This window comes from Amyelois transitella, chromosome 21, assembly GCF_032362555.1.
Source record: "Amyelois transitella isolate CPQ chromosome 21, ilAmyTran1.1, whole genome shotgun sequence".
In the NCBI taxonomy this organism is placed as follows: Eukaryota; Metazoa; Arthropoda; class Insecta; order Lepidoptera; family Pyralidae; genus Amyelois; species Amyelois transitella.
The window spans coordinates 688,858-711,083 of NC_083524.1; the positions used below are offsets into that span (position 1 = coordinate 688,858).

At 37.5% G+C, this 22,226-nt stretch overlaps 1 protein-coding gene across 1 annotated transcript in view; it reads right to left on the minus strand.

Annotated features, from left to right (window-relative positions):
* Positions 1 to 469: 469 nt before the first annotated feature.
* LOC106142184 (protein cramped) overlaps positions 470 to 22,226 on the minus strand; it is a 50,105-nt gene continuing 28,348 nt past the window's right edge. The window contains exons 9-24 of the mRNA XM_060950176.1: positions 22,000 to 22,161; positions 20,517 to 20,673; positions 19,492 to 19,717; positions 16,786 to 16,956; positions 15,588 to 15,725; positions 13,418 to 13,497; positions 12,408 to 12,550; positions 11,622 to 11,739; positions 10,840 to 10,942; positions 9,827 to 9,922; positions 8,926 to 9,064; positions 4,778 to 4,871; positions 4,033 to 4,148; positions 2,232 to 2,402; positions 1,689 to 1,828; positions 470 to 874 (exon numbers count right to left, since the gene is read on the minus strand). Of these exons, the coding sequence (XP_060806159.1) occupies positions 752 to 874; positions 1,689 to 1,828; positions 2,232 to 2,402; positions 4,033 to 4,148; positions 4,778 to 4,871; positions 8,926 to 9,064; positions 9,827 to 9,922; positions 10,840 to 10,942; positions 11,622 to 11,739; positions 12,408 to 12,550; positions 13,418 to 13,497; positions 15,588 to 15,725; positions 16,786 to 16,956; positions 19,492 to 19,717; positions 20,517 to 20,673; positions 22,000 to 22,161 (2,177 nt within the window). The 3' untranslated portion in view covers positions 470 to 751. The remainder of the gene's footprint in view (positions 875 to 1,688; positions 1,829 to 2,231; positions 2,403 to 4,032; positions 4,149 to 4,777; positions 4,872 to 8,925; positions 9,065 to 9,826; positions 9,923 to 10,839; positions 10,943 to 11,621; positions 11,740 to 12,407; positions 12,551 to 13,417; positions 13,498 to 15,587; positions 15,726 to 16,785; positions 16,957 to 19,491; positions 19,718 to 20,516; positions 20,674 to 21,999; positions 22,162 to 22,226) is intronic.

Consider the following 22,226-nt stretch of genomic DNA (forward strand, 5'->3'; position numbering starts at 1 on the left):
CCATACAGCAGAACATGGCCTTTCAGTCTTTTCACGACTGTCAAACTCTATCTTCACCGCAAGGGATAAAGACGTGATTATAGATATGCACCTATATAACTGACAAAAACAGCCATTTTCTTTTTCCCATACATTTTTTCCATTTCCTAACAAAAACAAAGTCAATTTGAGCTTTATTACTTTTGTATAAAGTTCACGCTTCGTCACCAGCGTGACGGTTCTGTTCAGTAAGATTTTTTGCCCTAATTATAAAATAGGTTGTAGCGGGAGCGATGATTCGGCTCGACCGCCACCAAAGGGGAGATCTTCCGCCAGCTGGTGTGATGCCTGGGGAACCGCGCGACACACGATGTTGAGTCGGATGTTGTATATATGCTCCAATCCGTGAAATCTTCGTTTGCGCGATTTAGATTCTTCACTGCAATTGGCTGTTGTGACGAGTGTCGTATAGATGTCGCCACATAGGTAAGAACAAAAAACTGCTACAAATCTTTTTGACAGAACAAACTCTGTCGGGTCCGCTAGTATTGAATAAATTTATCCTACTAATATTATAAACACGAAATTTTGTATGTCACTATATGGATGTTTGTTACATCATCACGCAAAAACCACTGAACCGATTACGATGAAAATTGATATGTAGATGTAGCTGAAGACCCAGAATAACATATAGACTACTCGGAGTTCCCGCTATTATAGATTCCACGCGGACGAAGTCGCGGGCGGCGTCCAGTTTGTTCATACAACTTCAGTTGAGGTCTCCGGCGGGTAGATTGTCTTGCACATCAGCGACTTCTGCCGCCAAATCTGCGAACTTCGCGACGTAATCCACGCTCGATTCGGCCATTAGCGATTGCAACTGTGAATCCACCTGATTGAGAAAATTAAATAAACTAAATAATATACTGTAGTGTTTTAGTTGGTTAGTTAGTGCCGTGTGGTTCCCGGCACCAATAAAAAAAAAGAATAGAACAGTATATATCTAGGTATGTAGAACAATATATGAATATATCAATCTGTGTATCAATATATGAATATATCAATCTGTGTAATTTGTCCCGTATATATATATACATATATAAATATGCGACTAAGACTATATATGTATATCCCTTAGTCGATACTGTAGTGTTTTAGTTAGTGCCGTGTGGTTACCGGCACCAATAAAAAAAAGAATAGGACAATATATATGTGTGTAGAACATATATATGTCGCAGAGAAATGAGGATAGATTTAATTTAGTGAAACGACATTTCACTGACTATATATATTATATCTCTTAGTCGCATTTAGCCATCAGTCTTTTTAAGACTGTTGGCTCTGTCTACCCCGGAAGGGATATAGACGATATTATATGTATATATGTATGTCGCATTTATCGACATCCATGGGAAAGTGATGGAGTGGTCCTATTCTTTTTTACTACGCTTTTATATTGGTGCCGGGAACCACACGGCACAATAGAACATGTATTGTAGTAACTCTAATAAAAACTGGCTCCAGTAGGACTCGAATATGCACCTTGACACAGGCATACTTTTTTAGAATCCGACACCTTAACCACTTCACCATAGACTACGTGTTTTTTTTTATTTATTTATTATCATTACAAAAAAAAAACAACAATTACAATGGTACACACAATGCATTAGGTTAAAACCACAAAGGTTTTTAATTAAACTCACTTGTAATTCAGGCTGGCGAGCTTCCAAATGACCAAGGAAACTGCTTAGCGAGAAGTCCTGCACGGAGCCCTCTGGCCAGCAGTCCGCGTCGCGTAAAAGTCGAGAAGGGGACAACGACATCGACTCCGTTGGCAGGAATTCTTAAAAAAAAATATTCAAATCTCAATTCTATCATTAAGCTGAACGTAGCCGTTCAGTCTTTTCAAGACTGTTGGCTCTGTCTACCCTACAAGGGATATAGACATGACCGTATGTATGAATGAATTAATGAAAAACAAATATTTACGTGTGCCGTGTGGTTCCCGGCACCAATAAAAAAAAAGAATAGGACTACTCCATCTCGTTCCCACGGATGTCGTAAAAGGCGACTAAGGGATAGGCTTATAAACTTGGGATCGTTCTTTTAGGCGATGGGCTAGCAACCGGTCACAAGCCAAACAACTGAACGTGGCCTATCAGTCTTTTCAAGACTGTTGGCTCTGTCTACCCCATAAGGGATAAAGGCGTGATCATATGTATGTATGTAGGTATGTAAATACTTACGTGTGATATCAGAACTGGTAGTATTGTCCGTCTTCGTCACACCCGTTGTTGTCTCTTTCGTGTCCCTTTCTTCTGTCAAGTTCTCTTCTTTAAAGGAAGCGGACGAGCACGATACTGCTTCGGCTTTTACATCGGACGACTCCAATTCTTCTTTGGCTTCGACCGGTTCATCTTAAATTATTAATAATAAATAAATGTGCCGTGTGGTTCCCGGCACCAATACAAAAAGAATAGGACCACTCCATCTCTTTCTCATGGATGTCGTAAAAGACGACTAAGGGATAGACTTACAAACTTGGGATTCTTAGTTAGGCGATGGGCTAGCAACCTGTCACTATTTCAAGCCTGTTGGCTCTGTCTACCCCGCAAGGGATATAGACGTGACCATATGTATGTATGTAAATAAATAAATAAATACATACACAGGACAAATTACACAGATTGTGTTAGACTCTAAGTAAGTTCGAGACTTGTGTCTCGATTCGATTATTATTAGGCTTACAAACTTGAAATTCTTTTTTTTGGCGATGGGCTAGCAACCGTCACTATTTGAATCTCAATTCTATCATCGAGCCAAAAAGCTGAACGTGGCCTATCAGTCTTATCAAGACTGTCGTCTCTATCTTCCCCGCACGGGATATAGACGTGACCATATGTATATATGGGCATCATGGGATCAGCATACTAATGTATACCTCTATATTTGAAGAGATATACTAATTAAGCAGAGTAGTGGTTTAGTTGAAAGAACGGAGCGCTCGGTAAAATAAAAGATATTTTATTTTAAGTTACACACATATAGGATGAGAGGCAGAGACATTACATGAATGTTAAAACAAAATCTTTCAAAAAATTGAATCAAGTCAAAGATGGATCTCAATTTTTTTAACTTTAAGAAGGCATTAAAATTATTTTTATTAGATAAATGCTATTACACAATAAATGATTTTTTAAATGACAATTAATAATATACCTAATGTGACAATTTATAATTTCCTTTTATTTGTTTTAATGCATGATCAAACATAAATGTTAACGATATTTTGTGAGTGATAATTAACTATTGTACATCCTCTCCAGGATAAAGCATAGTGATACTATAAACACATGTAACAGATCTGTACTACTTACCTATGTTTTACAATAAAGTTTTTGAATTTGAATTTGAAATTAGAAGAAAAAACATCAAAAAATTCAAAAATTCAAAATTTTTTATTCATTATTATAGGATATTCATTATTATAGGATATTATTATTAATAATTGTCGTATGGTTTAACAACTCGCTGTCATGAACTGCACCACATTATTGATTCACAATATCACGTGGACTAGCGTTGAAAATTCCGAAAGAAACAAATTGTTTATTTCGGTGAAAGAAACGTTTTTTCGTTTTTTACCGTTTTATTGGTTTGTTACATTGAAATATATCAGAATAAAACCTTGGGGGAAAAAACGGTTTTATTGAGATTTTCGTCGTTTGTTCCGAAAAATAAAAAATAAAAACGATTAGAAAACTATATATATATATTCTATGTATAATTACCAATTTTTAAAACAATGATGCATATTGTTAGGTAATCAATACTTTTCCAATATATTTTTCCGTTTCTATCATATTTTTCCGTTTTATTAATAAAAAAACATGAAATATTTCATTCTTATCTTTCTTGAAACTTTCGTAAAAAACTTGGGAATTTGAAAAAAAAACCGGAAAATTTCCCGCTTTTTTCAACCCTAACGTGGACAGACGTGATGTGTGTATGTATGTGTGTATGTATGTGTGTATGTTTGTATGTTACCTTCGTGAGGTTCAGCGCCGGCGTCCCCGGCCAGCGGTGAGATGGGCACCCGCCGCTCGCCGTCGTGGAAGTAGAACTGGCCGTCGGAGTCGCTCAACACGTAGAAGAATGACATGCTGATGATGAGAAATGAAAAGAATCATTGAATATGCGTAGTGTATAGATATATATAGAACAGTGCCGTGTGGTTCCCGGTAAAATAGAAAAAAAAACCCTTGGACCACTCCATCTGTTGCTCATGGATGTCGTTAAAGGCGACTAAGGGATAGGCTTATAAACTTGGGATTCTTCTTTCAGGCGATGGGCTAGCAACCTGTCACTGTTTGAATCTCAACTCTGACATTAAGCCAAACATCTGAACGTGGCCGATCAGTATTTTCGACACAGTTGGCTCTGTATTACCCGCAAAGGATATAGATGTGATTATACAATACAATACAAATTATCTTTATTGCCCATAAAAAAAATTACATACGTAGTAGATATATACATGTATGTATGTAACAAAACGTTATAACAAAAGTACCCGAAAACGACGAGCTTGCATGAAGAGAGTTATGAATGTGGATGAAGCGAAAGACGTGTGCATGGATCGTGGCAAGTGGAAAGATGTGGTCTCTGCCTACCCCTCCGGGAAAGAGGCATGATTTATATATTTATTTATCATGAAATACATCAAGGAAATAATAATACAACTTAAACGTATGAATGTATGTATGTGTATGTAACAAAAAGATGTACTCACTCGGAGGTAGTTGTGGGGGGCGGTTTCGGCAGTATCTTGGGCGGCACTGGCGCGGTGGGGGGAGAGTTGGGAACTATCTTCACGGGGATCAGATCTGTTAAATAGAAATATTAAAATCACGTTGTGCCGTGTGGTTCCTTGCACATTCGAATAGGACCGTATCTCTTTCCCATGGTAAAGAAGAATATCGTAAAAGGAGAAAGATAGATAGAAAGATAGATAAAAACTCTTTATTGCACCATAAGAGTAAACATACAAAGCAGCACAAAACAGATTGCCGCTTTTTACTAAATTATCTAGTTCCTTTATTGTTTGCCGGTTGACTGGAAGAGATCCCTTCATGGGATAAGTCTGCCATTGCAATTGATTTGTTTCTTTTATAACTATGTACTATTTTCTTGTTACTGTGTAAATTTCTATGCAATAAAGATATTACAAATAAACAGACAGAGATGGTACAAAGGCGGACTTATCGCTAATCTCCTATCTCGGGTCTGCTGGGAGAAATAACTTTGACAGACTACTCATATGTACTAGATGTGGTGCTGAGAATTTTGAGTGTATCGTTTTTGAATTTGCTAAATTTACAATTAAATATGTCAATGTTCTCACTATAGGATATCTCGTTGTATTTCCGGCATATTCCAGCTAATGGGTTCGAAACCGATATATTTTTCTAATAAACGGGAAATACAAAGGTATGTAGGGTTCGACGGGGATTATATATATATATATCGACGGTTGAAAGGCTAATTGTGTCAAGCGACATTTTTTGCGATATTGAGTTATATACATATTTGGAATCAGCGAATTTTTCTCCATCGTTTGGGCTCACTCTCATATTTTTCTGAGCATTTTTTTGGCGCTTGACACAACCGCAAAAAAGGGTCTCATTTTGGCGGTCATTGATCTAAACGACAAAGATTTGGGTAAATTTGTGGATCTGCCACTTAAACCTTTTTGACTTTTATCATAATTTTTGTGTCAAGGCGTATGGATTACATTGCATCATACTATTTTGAAAATCAGAGGCGATTGCGCCAATTTGCCTTTTCGCTTTTTATAGGATATGGTCGCTTGACCCATTTTGATTTCAAAGATAATATTGAAGTACGTCGCTTAGCCGTTTTTGTTTTCCATCGCCCCACACACGTACGTCGTTTGACACATTTTGTTGCACGATGTAGGTAGTTATCGTGTTGTGTGCGCTACCGAGGCATGTTTCGCTCGCGCTCGCGCGCGTCTTCGGCGTCAGTCAAACGCCGGCGGTTAACGAAGTTGTACATACATACATACATAAAATCACGCCTCTTTCCCGGAGGGGAAGGTAGAGACTACCTTTTTCCACTTGTCACGATCTCTGCATACTTCCTTCGCTTCATCCACATTCATAACTCTCTTCATGCATGCTCCTTTATTTTCTATTTCTGTAACTACATCTTCTTTCAAATCACAACATTTCCTTACCACGCTGTTCCTTATCCAGTCACTCAATTTCACACCCAACATACTCCTTAACGCTCTCATTTTCACTGCATTTATTCTGCTTTCGTGCTTCTTTTGCCATACCCAACTTTCACTCCCATACATTAATGTCGGAACCAATACGCCCCTATGCACAGCCAGTCGAGCCTTTTTGGATAGTTTCTGACTGCTCATAAAGGCATTCAAAGCTCCATTCACCATGTTCCCTGCGTTCACTCTCCTTTCAATATCACTAACACACTTGCCATCTGATGTAAACTTTGATCCTAGATATACAAACTCTTTCACTTGCTCAACTTTTTCTCCTCCAATCAAAATATTACATGCTGTCATTTCTTTCTACATACATTAAATCACGCCTCTTTCCCGGAGGGGTAAGCAGAGACTACCTGTTTCCACTTGCCACGATCTCTGCATACTTCCTTCTCTTCATCCACATTCATAACTCTCTTCATGCATGCTCGGGGGTTTCGGGTACTTTTGACCTGACCCTTTACCAGGACGTCCTTAATTTGATCAAGATACCTTCGTCTAGGTCTTCCCCCTCCGACCTTTCCCTCCACACTCTCCTTGTATATCTGTAGTCAACCTGTTTTCATTCATCCTCTCCACATGACCGAACCATCTCAACATACCCTTTTCTATTCCTGTCAATACTTCTTCTTTCACATCGCAACATTCCCTTATCACGCTGTTCCTTATCCTGTCACCCAATTTCACACCCATCATACTCCTTAACGCTCTCATTTCCACTGCATTTATTCTGCTTTCGTGCTTCTTTTGCCATACCCAACTTTCACTCCCAAACATTAATGTCGGGACCAACACGCCCCTATGCACAGCCAGCCGAGCCTTTTTGGATAGTTTCTGACTGCTCATAAAGGCATGCAAAGCTCCATTCACCATGTACCTGCGTTCACTCTCCTTTCAATATCACTATTACACTTGCCATCTGATGTAAACTTTAATCCTAGATATAAAAACTCTTTCACTTGCTCAACTTTTTCTCCTCCAATCAAAATATTATATGCTGTCATTTCTTTCTCCATTTCAAAAACCAGTGTTTTAGTTTTACTTACGTTCCCTCTCATTCCGTTCTCTTTTAAAGCTTCATGCATACAGTTTACCATCTGCTGTAACTCCTCCGCTGATGACGCCAGTATAACCTGATCGTCGGCATAGCGCAGACATTTGACGAGTAACTCATTCATCCTTAATCCACTTTCAGACTCTTTGGTTGAACAGTTCTGGTGACGCAACACATCCTTGCGTAACGCCTTTCTCAATCTTAAACCACTCAGTGTGCGCTCCGTTTATCCTGACACAAGCACTCGAATCCTCATATAAGCATTTCTTTTTTGTTTTATTTAAAAATAACCGTTATTTAATTCCTAAAAAATTATTGTATTAATGACAAGAACCTAAAGTCATGATCACCTTTCTATTGGCATGCCGTTTGTTTCAATTGCTCAATTTTCTTTTTGTATTATTTTGTCTTTTAAACTGAAATATCAATTTAGTGTTGAAAATTACATGGCATTAAAATCATTTTCAATTATTTTGTATTACATGGGATGGGCGCTTGAACCATTTTGCTGTCCAGTTATTTGTTCACTTCAAGCATTTGACTCATTTTGCTGTCAAGTTATTTGTTCATTTCAAGCATTTAACTCATTTTGCCTTTCCCTGGAAAAGTGTCATTTTGATGTAAGCGCCATAAAATTACTGAAATATTGCTAAATAGTAACAGAAGTAATGGTTTTACGTACTTTTTAACCTTATAAATATACTGTATTAATTTTATCAAATTCGGTCAAGCCATTTTTTAACAGCGAATTTTTTTCCAAAAATTAAAACTTTAAACCGCTTTTTCTCAGCTTTCACAAAATGGCGCTTACCACAATTAGCCTTTCAACCGTCGATATATAATATTATTAATATTCAATTAAGACAGCAACGCCGGCTTAATAATGATGGAATGAAAAAGTTTAAATCTTATTATATAAAATTCTCGTGTCACAATGTCACGAAACGGCTCGACCGTTTCCCACGAAATTTCAACATATTGAGTAGGTCTGAGAATCGGGCATCATCTATCTTTCATACTCCTTAGTGATAATGGTTGTCCACCCTTAACATTTTATTTAACTAGAAACTACTTAAAAACTATTTATATGGCAAAACAACGTTCGCCGGGACAGCTAAGAAGCAAGCTTTTATTCTGTAAAAGACTTTTTATGTGACAAAGAAATTTAAGAACACATCGACAAGCGATAATGTGACCAAGTAAAATACTTAGCTAAATCTATATATTTTTTTGTATAATATTATAATCAGAAATTTGCATGCCTATTTTAGGTTAAGAGTGAGAAACATAAATGTACTTTGACCTGTAATACCACTTTTAACGCAAATAAACTTACTTACTTACTTACTTACTTACTTATAAGATCTTGCCGTAATTCATATATGCGCTTTGGAAGCGGTAGTAGTTATAATTAGATTTAAGTGATGTGACGTCAATAAGTGATACCTTGTATCCAATTTTGAAAATAAATCTATTCAAATTCAAATTCAAAATTTTTATTCATTACTATAGGATACTATATATCGCTTAATAATTGTCAAAACGCTTAATAATTATTCTATTGTATTCTACTCACTGCTCGGCGGCGGCAGCTTGGGCATGAGCGGCAGCAGCCTCTGCACCACCACGCGGCGGGGCGAGCCGCGCGGCCGCCCGCGCCGCCAGCGCGGCAGCCCCGCCAGGCTCGGCTGCGCGCGCGCCGGCGGCGGCGGCGGCTGCGCAGTACATATACATACATTAATAAATATACTACTAACTAACTAGGTTGACTAAGCAGATATACAAGGAGAGTGTGGAGGGAAAGGTCGGAGTGGGGAGGCCTGGACGAACGTATCTTGATCAAATTAAGGACGTCCTGGTAAAGGGTCAGGTCAAGAGTACCCGAAACCGCCGAGCGTGCATAAAGAGAGTTATGAATGTGGATGAAGCGAAGGAAGTATGCAGAGATCGTGGCAAGTGGAAAGAGGTAGTCTCTGCCTACCCCTCCGGGAAAGAGGCGTGATTTCATATATGTATGTATATAATACCGACTACCTACATCCATGGGAAAGAGATGGAGTGGTCCTATACTTTTTTGTGTTATCTTTTTTATAATATATCCACATTTCTTCAGAAGGAACATTACGCTATTGTTATTTTTATAAATTTTCACCAAAAATGTGAATATGCCGTATGGTCCCCGACACCAATAGAAAAAAAGAATAGGACCACTCCATCTATTTCTCATGGATGTCGTAAAAGGCGACTAAGGGATAGGCTTATTATAAACTTGGGATTCTTCTTTTGGGCGATTTTAGGTAAGCAACCTGTCACTATTTGAATCTCAATTCTATCATCAAACCAAAAAGCTGAATGTGGCCTATCAGTCTTTTCGAGACTGTTGGCCCTGTCTACCCCTGTATGTATATCTCTAGACGTGACCACATGTATGTATGTATGTGTGTGTGTGTGTGTATGTGTGTGTGTGTAAATCTCACCTCAGACTCCGACTTGGGCGCGATAGGCGTCGGGTGTCGAAACACAACCGATGTGAGGTCATCCGGCCTGAGACCAGCGGCTTGTTGCTTGGTTTGCTGAATTAAATACAATATTTCAGATTACGTTCAATTCAAAGTAAGAAATATAGTTTTTTTTTTTTTTATTTAATAATAATGTACCGTGTGGTTCCCGGCACCAATACAAAAAAGAAGGGATCCCTTTTATACGACTAATTTTTTTCCTATTTTAGTTTGGCATAACAAGTTACGCATACTATTCAATAGGCATAAATATGTATAGTTTAGACTAATTTATTTTTTGCGCGGAGCAGATGTAGTGTAATACAGATGTAGTGTACTTCTTAGGTTAGGTTAGGTAAGGTTATGCTAATAGTAGGTATGCTTAAAGAAATATGCCTAAAAGTTATGCCAAATAATATTATGCGTAACAATTATTTGGCTAAACAAAGATATGCCAAGTAAAATTATGACACAATATTTTATGCTAATAGATAGAGAACCAAAAAAGAATAGGACCTCTCCATCTCTTTCCCATGGATGTCGTAAAAGGCGACTAAGGGATAGGCTTACAAACTTGGATTCTTTTTTAGGCGATGGGCTAGCAACCTGTCACTATTTGAATCTCAATTCTATCATTAAGCCAAACAGTTTAGACTTTTCAAGACTGTTGGCTCTGTCTACCCCGCAAGGGATATAGACGTGACCATATGTATGTATGTATGTGTTTTTAATATATTGTATCTGCTAATGTTGTTTATTTGAACCTATATCCCTTGCGGGGTAGACAGAGTCAACAACGGCCACCTTCAGCTATTTGGCTTAATGATAGAATTGAGAATCAATAGTGAATCCCAAGTTTGTAAGCCTATCCCTTAGTCGCTTTTTACGACATCCATGGGAAAGAGATGGAATGGTCTTATTCTTTTTTGAACTGGTGCCGGGAACCACACGGCACTCATTCATTTTCATTTGATTTCATTTCATAATATTACCTGTTTCCTCTGCGCATGACAGACATGTCCGCACTCGCATCTGGCGATGCCGCCGAACGCCGGCACGTGGGGATTCCCCGCCAACGCTAGGAGGCGTTTCAGTCTGAAAACAATGATATTCGTTAATCGAAGTCCTTTGCGGATTTGACGTCAATCAATGTTGTTAAACCATACGTTTTGACAATTATTAAGCGATATGATGTATCCTATAATCCTATAATAATGAATAAAAATTTTGAATTTGATACTATCTATATAAATATGATGATGTGATTGTTTGTCAGTCTTTGATATAAAAAAAAACGATTTGATCCGATCTCCGCAAAATCACAACTTATATTGTAAATGCGAATGTAAGTTTACATACATACATAAAATCATGCCTTTTTCCCGGAGGGTTAGGCAGAGACTACATCTTTCCACTTGCCACCATCTCTGCATACCTCCTTCGCTTCATCCACATTCATAACTCTCTTCATGCAAGCTCGGCGGTTTCGGGTACTTTTGACCTGATCCTTTGCCAGGAAGTCCTTAATTTGATCATATAGAGAAGGAGGTATACGTTGTACATCCTACTACTATTATAAAGGCGAAAGTTTGTATGGATGTTTGTTACTCTTTCACGCAAAAAATACTGAACCGATTACCATGAAATTTGGTATGTAGGTAGCTGAAGACCCAGAATAACACATAGGCTACTTTTTATCCCAGAGTTCCCGCGGGATTGATAGGGTTTCCATGCGGACGAAGTCGCGGGCGGCCTCTAGTAAATATATAAATACCTGTCGGGCAGCAGCCGGCCGGCGGGCCGCGCAGCCGCCAGCGGCCGGTTCACGAGCTTGCTGGCCAGCCGCAGCGCCGCGCCGCCCGCCTTGTGCTCCGGGGACGAAAGCTGTTCGTCTGGATCACGGGGGGGACATTATTTATACATACACTAGCGACCCGCCCCGGTTTCGCACGGGTGCAAAATTATAAATGTTATTATATATTATACATAAAAACATTCCTGTTGAATCACTCTACCTGTTACAAAAAAACCGCATCAAAATCCGAAGCGTAATTTTAAAGATTTAGGCATACAGACAAACAGACTAAAATAGCGACTTTGTTTTATACTATGTAGTGATACATACATAAAATCACGCCCGAGGGGTAGCCAGATAATTTATATTATTATTACATTATGTATTTATATTCTATCAATTATATTTTCTAACATACATACATACATATGGTCACGTCACGTTGCGGGGTAGAAAAAGATGACAGTCTTGAAAAGACTGATAAGCCACGTTCAGCTGTTTGGCTTAATGATAGAATTGAGATCCAAAGAGTGACAGGTTGCTAACCCATCGCCTAAAAAAAGAATCGCAATTTTATAAGCCTATCCCTTAGTCGCCTTTTACGACATACATGGGAAAGAGATGGAGTGGTCCTATTCTTTTCTGTATTGGTGCCGGGAACCACACGGTTTTTCATAAACAAAGGTGGTTTTTAATTATTTTTTTTACGTGAGTAGGCAAAAGCAGCTAAATAAATAAATAATTAAACAAACAAAAAAAACCAACTCTTCCTCTCGTCGCCGGACATTCCGTCGTTGCTGTCCTGCCCGTACGCGTTCTTCGGCGAGAATATATCGGTGTCACTCTCCCTCCGCTCCGCATCTTCCACTGAACTGTCGGTGCCTTTGTCCGGAGTCTTCTCAGTTTTCCTGATACAAGAGAGAGAGAGATTTGTGATTTTCTGGCATTTTAAAAATAAGAATCATCATAGATAATCAAATAGCTGAACGTGGCCATTCAGTCTTTTCGAGACTGTTGGCTCTGTCTACCCCGCAAGGGATATAGACGTGATCATATGTATGTATGTATGTTAGAAAATATAATTGATATAATACAAATACATAATGTAATAATATAAATAATCTGCCTACCCCTCCGGGGAGGCGTGATTTTATGTATGTATCACTACATAGTATAAAACAAAGTCGCTATTTTAGTCTGTTTGTATGTATGCTTAAATCTTTAAAATTACGCAAGGGATTTTGATGCGGTTTTTTGTAACAGGTAGAGTGATTCAAGAGGAAGGTTTTTATGTATAATAACATTTATAATTTTGCACCCGTGCGAAGCCGGGGCGGGTCGCTAGTTGTATATATATAAAATTGGGATCCATCTTGCAGGGGATGTGCTAAAAACCTGTCACTATTTGAATCTCAATTCCATCATGAAGCCATACAGCTAAGCGTGGACTTTTAGTCTTTTCGATTGGCTCTGTCTACCCCGCAAGGGATATAGATGTCAATGATATGAAACTGCCGTGTGGTTCCCTGCATCAATACAAAAAAATAAGAGGACCACTCCATCTCTTTCCCATGGATGCTGTAAAAGGCGACTAAGGGATAGACTTACAAACTTGGGATTCTTTTTTAGGCGATGGGCTAGCAACCTGTCACTACTTGAATCTCAATTCTATCATTAAACTACACACACAGCCGAACGTGGCCTATAAGTCTTATCAAGACCGTTGGCTCTGTGTACCCCGCAAGGGATATAGACGTGACCATGTGTACACGTACCTCTCTGGCGGCGCGGCCGGCAGTGGCGCGCTGGGCTCCTCCCACCAGTACTCCAGCTCCAGCCGGGATCTGGACCCAAACTGTCACCAACATACAATATAATAATAATAAATATATACGGGACAAATTACACAGATTGAGTTAGCCTCGAAGTAAGTTCGAGACTTGTGTTACGAGATACCAACTCAACGATACTGTATTTTATAATAAATACTTATATAGATAAACATCCAAGCCCCAGGACAATCAGAAAAAGTTCTTTTCTCATCATGCCCTTGCCGGGATTCGAATCCGGGACCTTCGGTGTCACAGACAAGCGCACTACCACTGCGCCACAGAGGCCGTCAAACGATATTTATCATCATAATCGTCAAATATATTAATATCATATGATATTAATATATTTGACGGCCTTTGTGGCGCAGCGGTAGATGAGAAAAGAACTATCTATATATATCTATATAAGTATTTATTATAAAATATAGTATCGTTGAGTTAGTATCTCGAAACACAAGTCTCGAACTTACTTCGAGGCTAACTCAATCTGTGTAATTTGTCCGGTATATATATCATTGTACCTACTGCTTGTTACAATACAGTCTCGTCGGGTGTGAAGAAACATTGATGGTCGAATAGTTAAGGTAATAAGTCTACTTATTATGGATATATACTAATTTTTTTTTATTTCATTTATTGTGGCACAAACAGTCAAAAATACAGATAGTATTACAAAAACAATAATCAATATAGTAGACCAAACAGTGCTGATTATGTTTATGGTGTAATATGATCTCAATTATTATATCCTAATAGTAATTTAGTACAGTATTATGGATATATACCGTGTGGTGCCCGGCGCTTCGCTTTAGAATATGACCACGCCATCTTTGTCAGGGATGTCGTAAAAGGCGACTAAAGAAAAGACTAATTAACTTGTGATTCTTCTTACAGGCGATGGGCTAACAACTTGTCACTATTTGAATCTCAATTCAATCATAAGGCAATTCTTATTCTAATCTAGGCTCATCGCCTTCAAGAGGAATCTCTCAAGTTTGTAAATCTTTCCCTAAGTCGCCTGTTACGACATCCATGGGGAAAATACGGAGCGATCCTATTTCTAAAGTGCCAGAAACCACACGGAGATCAAAATGAAATTATGAACTAGGATCACAATTTGGATATTAAAGGATCATTGGTGATGATAAAGATGATGCTGCAGTGCAGTTTGTTACCGCTTCTTCTGCACTGACGCTTTGGTAGCGGCAGTAAACTAAGATTAAAGTAATTCATTTGACATCAACCAATGTTGTGATTCCAAAAGATATTAAGACAATCATTAAGTGATGTTGAAGTGTCCCATAATAATGAATAAAAGTTTTGTGCCGAAAATTCGAAAAGAAAAAGAATAGGACCACTGCATCTCTTTCCCATGGATGTCGTAAAAGGCGACTAAGGGATAGGCTTACAAACTTGGGATTCTTTTTCAGGCGATGCATTAGCAACCTGTCACTATTTGAATCTCAATTCTATCATCAAGCCGTAAAATAGCTGAACGTGGCCATTCAGTCTTTTCAAGACTGTTGGCTCTGTCTAGCCCGCAAGGGATATAGACGTGACCATATGTATGTATTACAATCAAAATGTGATCGTAGACCTTACATCTAAATGTATGTAAAAGTTTTGAATTTTGAAGTTAAGAAGTAAATGTATGTATGTAAAAGTTTTGAATTTTGAAGTTAAGAAGTAAATGTATGTATGTAAAAGTTTTGAATTTGAAGTTAAGAAGTAAATGTATGTATGTAAAAGATTTGAATTATGAAGTTAAGAAGTAAATGTATGTATGTAAAAGTTTTGAATTTTGAAGTTAAGAAGTAAATGTATGTATGTAAAAGTTTTGAATTTTGAAGTTAAGAAGTAAATGTATGTATGTAAAAGTTTTGAATTATGAAGTTAAGAAGTAAATGTATGTATGTAAAAGTTTTGAATTATGAAGTTAAGAAGTAAATGTATGTATGTAAAAGTTTTGAATTTTGAAGTTAAGAAGTAAATGTATGTATGTAAAAGATTTGAATTTTGAAGTTAAGAAGTAAATGTATGTATGTAAAAATTTTGAATTTTGAAGTTAAGTAGTAAATGTATGTATGTAAAAGTTTTGAATTTTGAAGTTCACCATAAGATAAAGGTCACCGATAGTGAGGTCGCCAGCGTCATACATGCTCCAGCCGCGGCGTATTTGTTTTATAGCCGTTTCCACGTCCACAGTTTTGGACTCCTCGGCTTTTGCGTCGTCGGCTTTTACGTCGTCGCCCTGCAAACAAATTACATACATACATATGGTCACTTTTATATCCATTGCGGGGTAGACAGAGCCAACAGTCTAAAGTCAAAGTCAAATTATTTATTACAAATGTAGGTAACACAAGGGATGTTATATACATATAAATAGTACCGCTACATTTTACCTTTCTGGCATGCAATTTCTGAAGTTCAGATTTTATAAAACAAATAATAATAAATTCAATGTAAGCTAATAAGTCAAATAATATGCACATTCCATTTCAATTCAGTTATACAATTCAATATAATAATTTTATGTCAATATCAATTATAAAAAATACCAATTTATAAAATCTCTGAGAGATATTGTTCCGCCGCTTCTTCTACACATGCGCTTTGGAAGCGGTAGTAGTTATAATTAGATTTAAGTTATGTGACGTCAATAAGTGATACCTTGTATGCAATTTTGAAAATAAATCTATTCTATTCTATTCTATATTCAGTCTTGAAAAGACTGAATGGCCACGTTCAGCTATTTTGCTTAATTATAGAATTGAGATTCAAATAGTGACAGGTTGCTAGCCCATCGCCTGAAAAGAATCCAAGCAAACAAATTTATTGCTTTCATCTTAAATCTTCTTCCACCTGGCTTTAGTTCCGGTTGCATCCTCACCACTCTGGAGAGGAGCCCGGGGTATGCCTTTGACCATGGACCCTGTATTGGGTGAGTCAGGTTTTTACACGAAGCGACTCCCGTCTGACCTCCGCAAACATAACAACCTAACACGTATTATTAGATTGGTCATGATTACACATTCAGTTGCCTGAAATTAAAAAGTAAACAATAGCAACATACTTATATTCTTTTAAATTATTATTTTTTTAACCTTTAATGTTATCCTCTGACATTTCGATAAATCTTAGAAAATGAAGCGTGGAATTATAAAAAAAAAATCAAATAAAATATTGTGCTACGAATCTAAATTCTATCATTAAGCCTATCAGTCTTTTCAAGACTGTTGGCTCTTTCTACCCCGCAAGGGATATAAACGTGATTATATGTATGAATGTACTAAGAAATATGTAAATACCTTAGCTTCATAAATCTTGCCATCATCACCCTTCAACTCATCACCTTTAAGTTCATCAGCTTTGATCTCATCATCCTTCACCGGCTCCTCGAGTTTTTCATCATCTTTGTCCATAGAAACGAGGGTATACTCACTGCCTCCACGCTTTTTCTGCCTGATGCGAAACTTAACCTGAAACAAACATTGTGTCTGTACATTTAATATTTTTGACTGAAATGGATAGAGGGACACTTAGAATGAATAATATAAAGCAAAAATTTTTTTTATATTTCTTCTCTGTGTGTCTGTCTGTATGTATGATCACGATTATCTCCGAAAGTACTGAACCGATTTACTTAAAACTTTCACCAATTGCTTTGTTTAAACTCAGAAAAACATTAAAAGTTTGTTTCATCAAAATCGGTTCACTAAAAAAAAAGTTATCGACATTTGAATGAACTCAAGGCATGAGTTTGACTGCAAATAGAAGTTACAGGCAGCACAATACCTATAACATATAAATATAAGTGAAAATCAGTTTGATAATATGTATTCTGGTTTTGCCGCACATAACATGAGTAATTCTCACGTAAAAATATTTTTGGTTTGTTAGTCTACTTTAGTACCGTGTGGTTCCCGGTACCAATACAAAAAATAATAGGACCACTACATCTCTTTCCTATGGATGTCGTAAAAGGCGACTAAGGGAAAGGCTTACAAACTTGGGATTCTTTTTTAGGCGACGGGCGAGCGAGGGCGAAAGCGAATTCTATCATTAAGCCAAATAGCTGAGCGTGGCCGTTCAGTCTTTTCAAGCCTGTTGGCTCTGTCTATCCCGCAAGGGATATAGACATGACCGTATGTATGTGTAGTCTACTTTAATTTCGACACCACCGCAACGGCCTTGATGGTCCAATGGTTGGCGCGTGATATTGTGAAGTTGGCGGTCCAAGTTCGAGCCCCAACAAATACATTCAGTCAGAAAAGTATCGGGAATGGATTATTTACTTATGGTTCCAAATTCAAATTTTTGTTTTTTTTGTTGTTGTTAGATTGGCACAACTGTTTTCCATTTTGGCGCGGAGTTTGAGTTGCATCTGTTGTTTACATTAAATACAGTGCTATTTTTAGTTATATCATATCTAGTGTGTATTGCTAATTTCATAATGGATAAAAACATCGAACAAAGAGTTTGTCTTAAATTTTGCATTGCCAATGGAATATCGTGTTCGGAGTCACTGAAAATGTTACAGAAGGCTTACGGTGAATCGACTTTATCAAAAACTCGTGCTTATGAGTGGTACAAAGCGTTCAAAAGCGGTCGAGATGTGATGGAAGATTTGCCTCGCTCTGGTAGGCCATCAACGTCTGCAACTGAAGTTAACATCGCAAAAGTGAAGGAAATAGTGACTGAAAATCCTCATTCAACTTTGAGAGAGATAGCCACCGAACTTTCTGTATCTCACGAGTCGATCCGTACCATTTTAACTAATAATTTGGGTATGAAACATGTTGCCGCTCGGCTAGTCCCAAAAGACCTGAATTTTTTTCAAAAACTCAATCGCATGAGAGTCGCTGAGGACATGCTAGAACGAGTCAATTCCGACCCAACATTCATGAAACGCATTGTTACTGGTGACGAGACGTGGGTTTACGAGTTTGACATGCAAACTAGTCAACAAGCTTCGGAGTGGCGCCTTCCAACTGAACCGAAACCGAAAAAACCACGCCAAAGTCGTTCAAAAGTCAAAGTCATGTTGACTGTTTTCTTTGACTATCGCGGTGTTGTGCACTCGGAATTCTTGCCGGAAGGTCAAACGGTAAATAAGGAATATTATTTGAGTGTTATGCGGCGTTTAAGAGAGCAAATCCGACGAAAAAGGCCAGATTTGTGGAAAGAAAATTCTTGGATTTTGCACCATGATAATGCACCTTCGCACAAGGCCATCATTGTGAACGAATTTTTAACCAAACACTCAACAAATACCATCGAGCAACCACCATATTCACCAGATATGGCTCCAGCCGACTTTTTTCTTTTTCCTAAACTCAAATTACCACTTCGTGGCACCCGTTTTCAATCGGTAGAAGACACAAAAGAGAATTCGCGGCGAGAACTGACCTCAATTCCGGAAACAGCGTTTAAAAAATGTTTTGATGATTGGATTATTCGTTGGCGTAAGTGTATCGTTTCTAAAGGAGCATATTTTGAAGGTGATAAAATAAATTTGGATGAATAACAAACAGTTTGTGTATTATTGATCTTTTCCTGCTACTTTCTTGACAGAGTAGTACATTATATTTTCTTTTATAATAAATATATAATTTTTTTGTTTTGTTTGAGTATTTTATTTAAAAAAACTGAAAATCAAAATACTACATGTAATAAAACGGTAAAAATATTGTCTGTACATTTAATACTTTGACTGAAACGGATAGAGAATTTTTTTTACATTTTTTGTCTGTCTGCCTGTATCTGACTGTATGATCAAGATTCAACTCGAAATTTACGCGGACGAAGTCGCGGGCAACAGCTAGTTTTATAATAAAATACTTATATAGATAAACATCCAAGACCCAGGACAATCAGAAAAAGTTCTTTTCTCATCATGCCCTGACCGGGATTCGAACTTGGGACCTCCGGTGTCACAGACAAGCGTACCACTGCTGCGCCACAGAGGCAGTCAAGCCATAGAAGTGTATGGTTTAATGGTGTCACACTCTTACCTTTAAATTTTTAAATTCACCATCTCTCTTCTTCCCGTGGTCACTCTCGTTGTCCGTGTCACTTTTGTTGTACTTCTCATCGTCCTCCATTTCTGAGAAGCTGTCCTTTTCCCTCTCGCACATCTCCTTATAGCCGTCTCTCTCTAAATCTTCCTCGGCCGTCTCCTCGGATTTCAGTTCTTTCTCATCTTCTGTGCTAGGTTTCTCTTCTTCGTCCTGACTATTTCTGTAAATCAATGAAAATAATACACATACATACATTAATGTTAAATTACATTTGGTACATTAATTATTTTAATTCCTTATTCATAAGAACTAATACTTTGTGAGACTGTTAGCTCTGTCAACACCGTATGTGATAAGCCGTGATTATTTATTTATATATTTAAAACTTGATTGCACAAAAATAAAATGTACAAAAGGCGGACTTAATGCCGTTTGGCATTCTCTACCAGTCAACCAGCTGACCGAACAGAAATATTTTAAGTTGGTGGTGCGATAAAGTGCACGTGCATAGTGCAAAATACATTCATTAACAAAAAATGCATAAATACATACAAGATACATAGAATACATTATAAATATAATTTTAAATACATAAAATATCAAATTAGGATGACTTATTATTGATCTGACGAAGGAAGAACCCATTCACAGCATTTTTGAACACAAAGCGACTAAGAGCTCTCCTAATCATTTCAGGAAGAGCATTCCAGAGCCTTACAGCCTGTTATACGTATGTTATAGGGGAATTTTGTGATGTGAAACAAGATATAGTAACAGTCGGTAAGTGATTGCGCCCATTAGTTATCTGTGCGCAATTTCCATAGTAGAAAAAAAAAAATATTCCCGCCTTTTTTTCAACGCGGACCTAATAAACATCTTTTTATAGTGAACAGAGTTTTAATTCGTCAAAAATTATAAATCTGGACTAGTTGTCCCCATGAGTAAGTCAATGTGATTCTTTTTAAATTTAGAATAAGAAGAAGAAGGTGAAGTTGATTCTATTCAAAATTAGAACTTACCTATAAATAGCCATCAGGTCAATACCGTCCACCGCAGTTTCGTCAATCTGCATCAGTTTCGTGGGATCATCTTCTAACCTCATCTTCTTCTGTTCAATTTCTTTGTCCTTCTCTGTCGCGCTGTCTTTCCTTTGACGTTTCGGTGTACGCAATTTCGCTAAAATATTGTTACAACAATTAATAGTAAATTATGATATTAGTGCTTTTTTTTATTAGTTCTACATTCATTCATGTTTTTTAAGGTATACAATGTGCATTCGTCCCCGATTTAGATTTAAAAGATCTACATTTGTAAATTGACGTCCGATGAAAATGCTGCAGTGTAGTTTGTTCCGCCGCTTCTTCTACACATGCGCTTTGGAAGCGGTAGTAGTTATAATTAGATTTAAGTGATGTGACGTCAATAAGTGATACCTTGTATCCAATTTTGACAATAAATCTATTCTATTCTAGAGCACGCCGGCGTATTAGAACAAAAAACCCATTTATTTTGTTTTACGCGAGAAATTCGGATAAATTTTCTCTTAGTGCACCCCTAGATCACACAAGAAATCTACATGCCAAATTTCAAATCTTTAGACCTAACGATTTGGGCTGACCGTTGATATGTCAGGCATGAGTCAGTCAGTGAACTCTTTGAGTGAATGAATGAATATGTCAGGCATGAGTCAGCCAGCGTCCTCTTTGAATGAATGAATGAATAAGTTTACTAGCATTACGAAAATACATCTTACACTTAAGTACTTGTAGGCAACCTTCTTTATATATGTATATTTCATTATTTATTATAAACAAATCAAATATTAACAGGAGGGAAATAAAGGGCGTCCTGGTCTTTACCAGATATACAGGGTGACATTTAAAACAACTGCATCCTTTTAAACATAGACTATACCCATGCTTCTGAGCCGTTTAAGCCTATTTTTATTTAAATTAAACGTCATCATTTTCACATTTAAAACTACGTCACACGCTTATTAAAGACCAATACTACAAAAAGAAATTAAAACTAAACATGTAAATAAATGTCTGAAAAATAAATTATTTTTCTAGTATCAAGATCAAGTAAAGTACAGAGTTGTCGAGATCGCTCAGCTGTATGAATTATGTCGTTGACCTCTGAATCTTACGCGTCGCTTTTCCGCCGGCCGGGGTGATATTACGTATTTAGGATCGTGGATATTGATACTTTTATTTTTTTTCGTACTTACTGAAATATGAACCGATATTTTTCTTTTAACGTTTTTAAATATCCTTTAGACACTAAACACTTAAATTTATGCAGTTGAATTAAAAGTCACCCTGTATACTATAATATATAATACCTGACCCTTTGGTCAGGTCAAGAGTACTCGAAACCGCCGAGCTTGCATGAAGAGAGTTATGACGTATAGGACGAGAAACATATCTTCTGACTTGATAGTTGTTCAAGTCAGTACTAGAAGGCTGATGTTCTGTAAACGACACATGTATAATGTCTTACCGCGGTCATCTTTATGCCGTAGCGAGCACATCCTCTGCAGATAGGACGAGAAACATATCTTCTGACTTGATAGTTGTTCAGAAGCCGTCAGCACTGGAAGGTTGATGATCGCATCTGGTCGAGGACCAACGTGTAGAGCCAGTTTGCGGGGTAGACGGTGTTCTAAAAACAATAAGACTTTAATACTCTCCGTACTCCACATATTTCTCATGGAAAGCCGTGTGGTT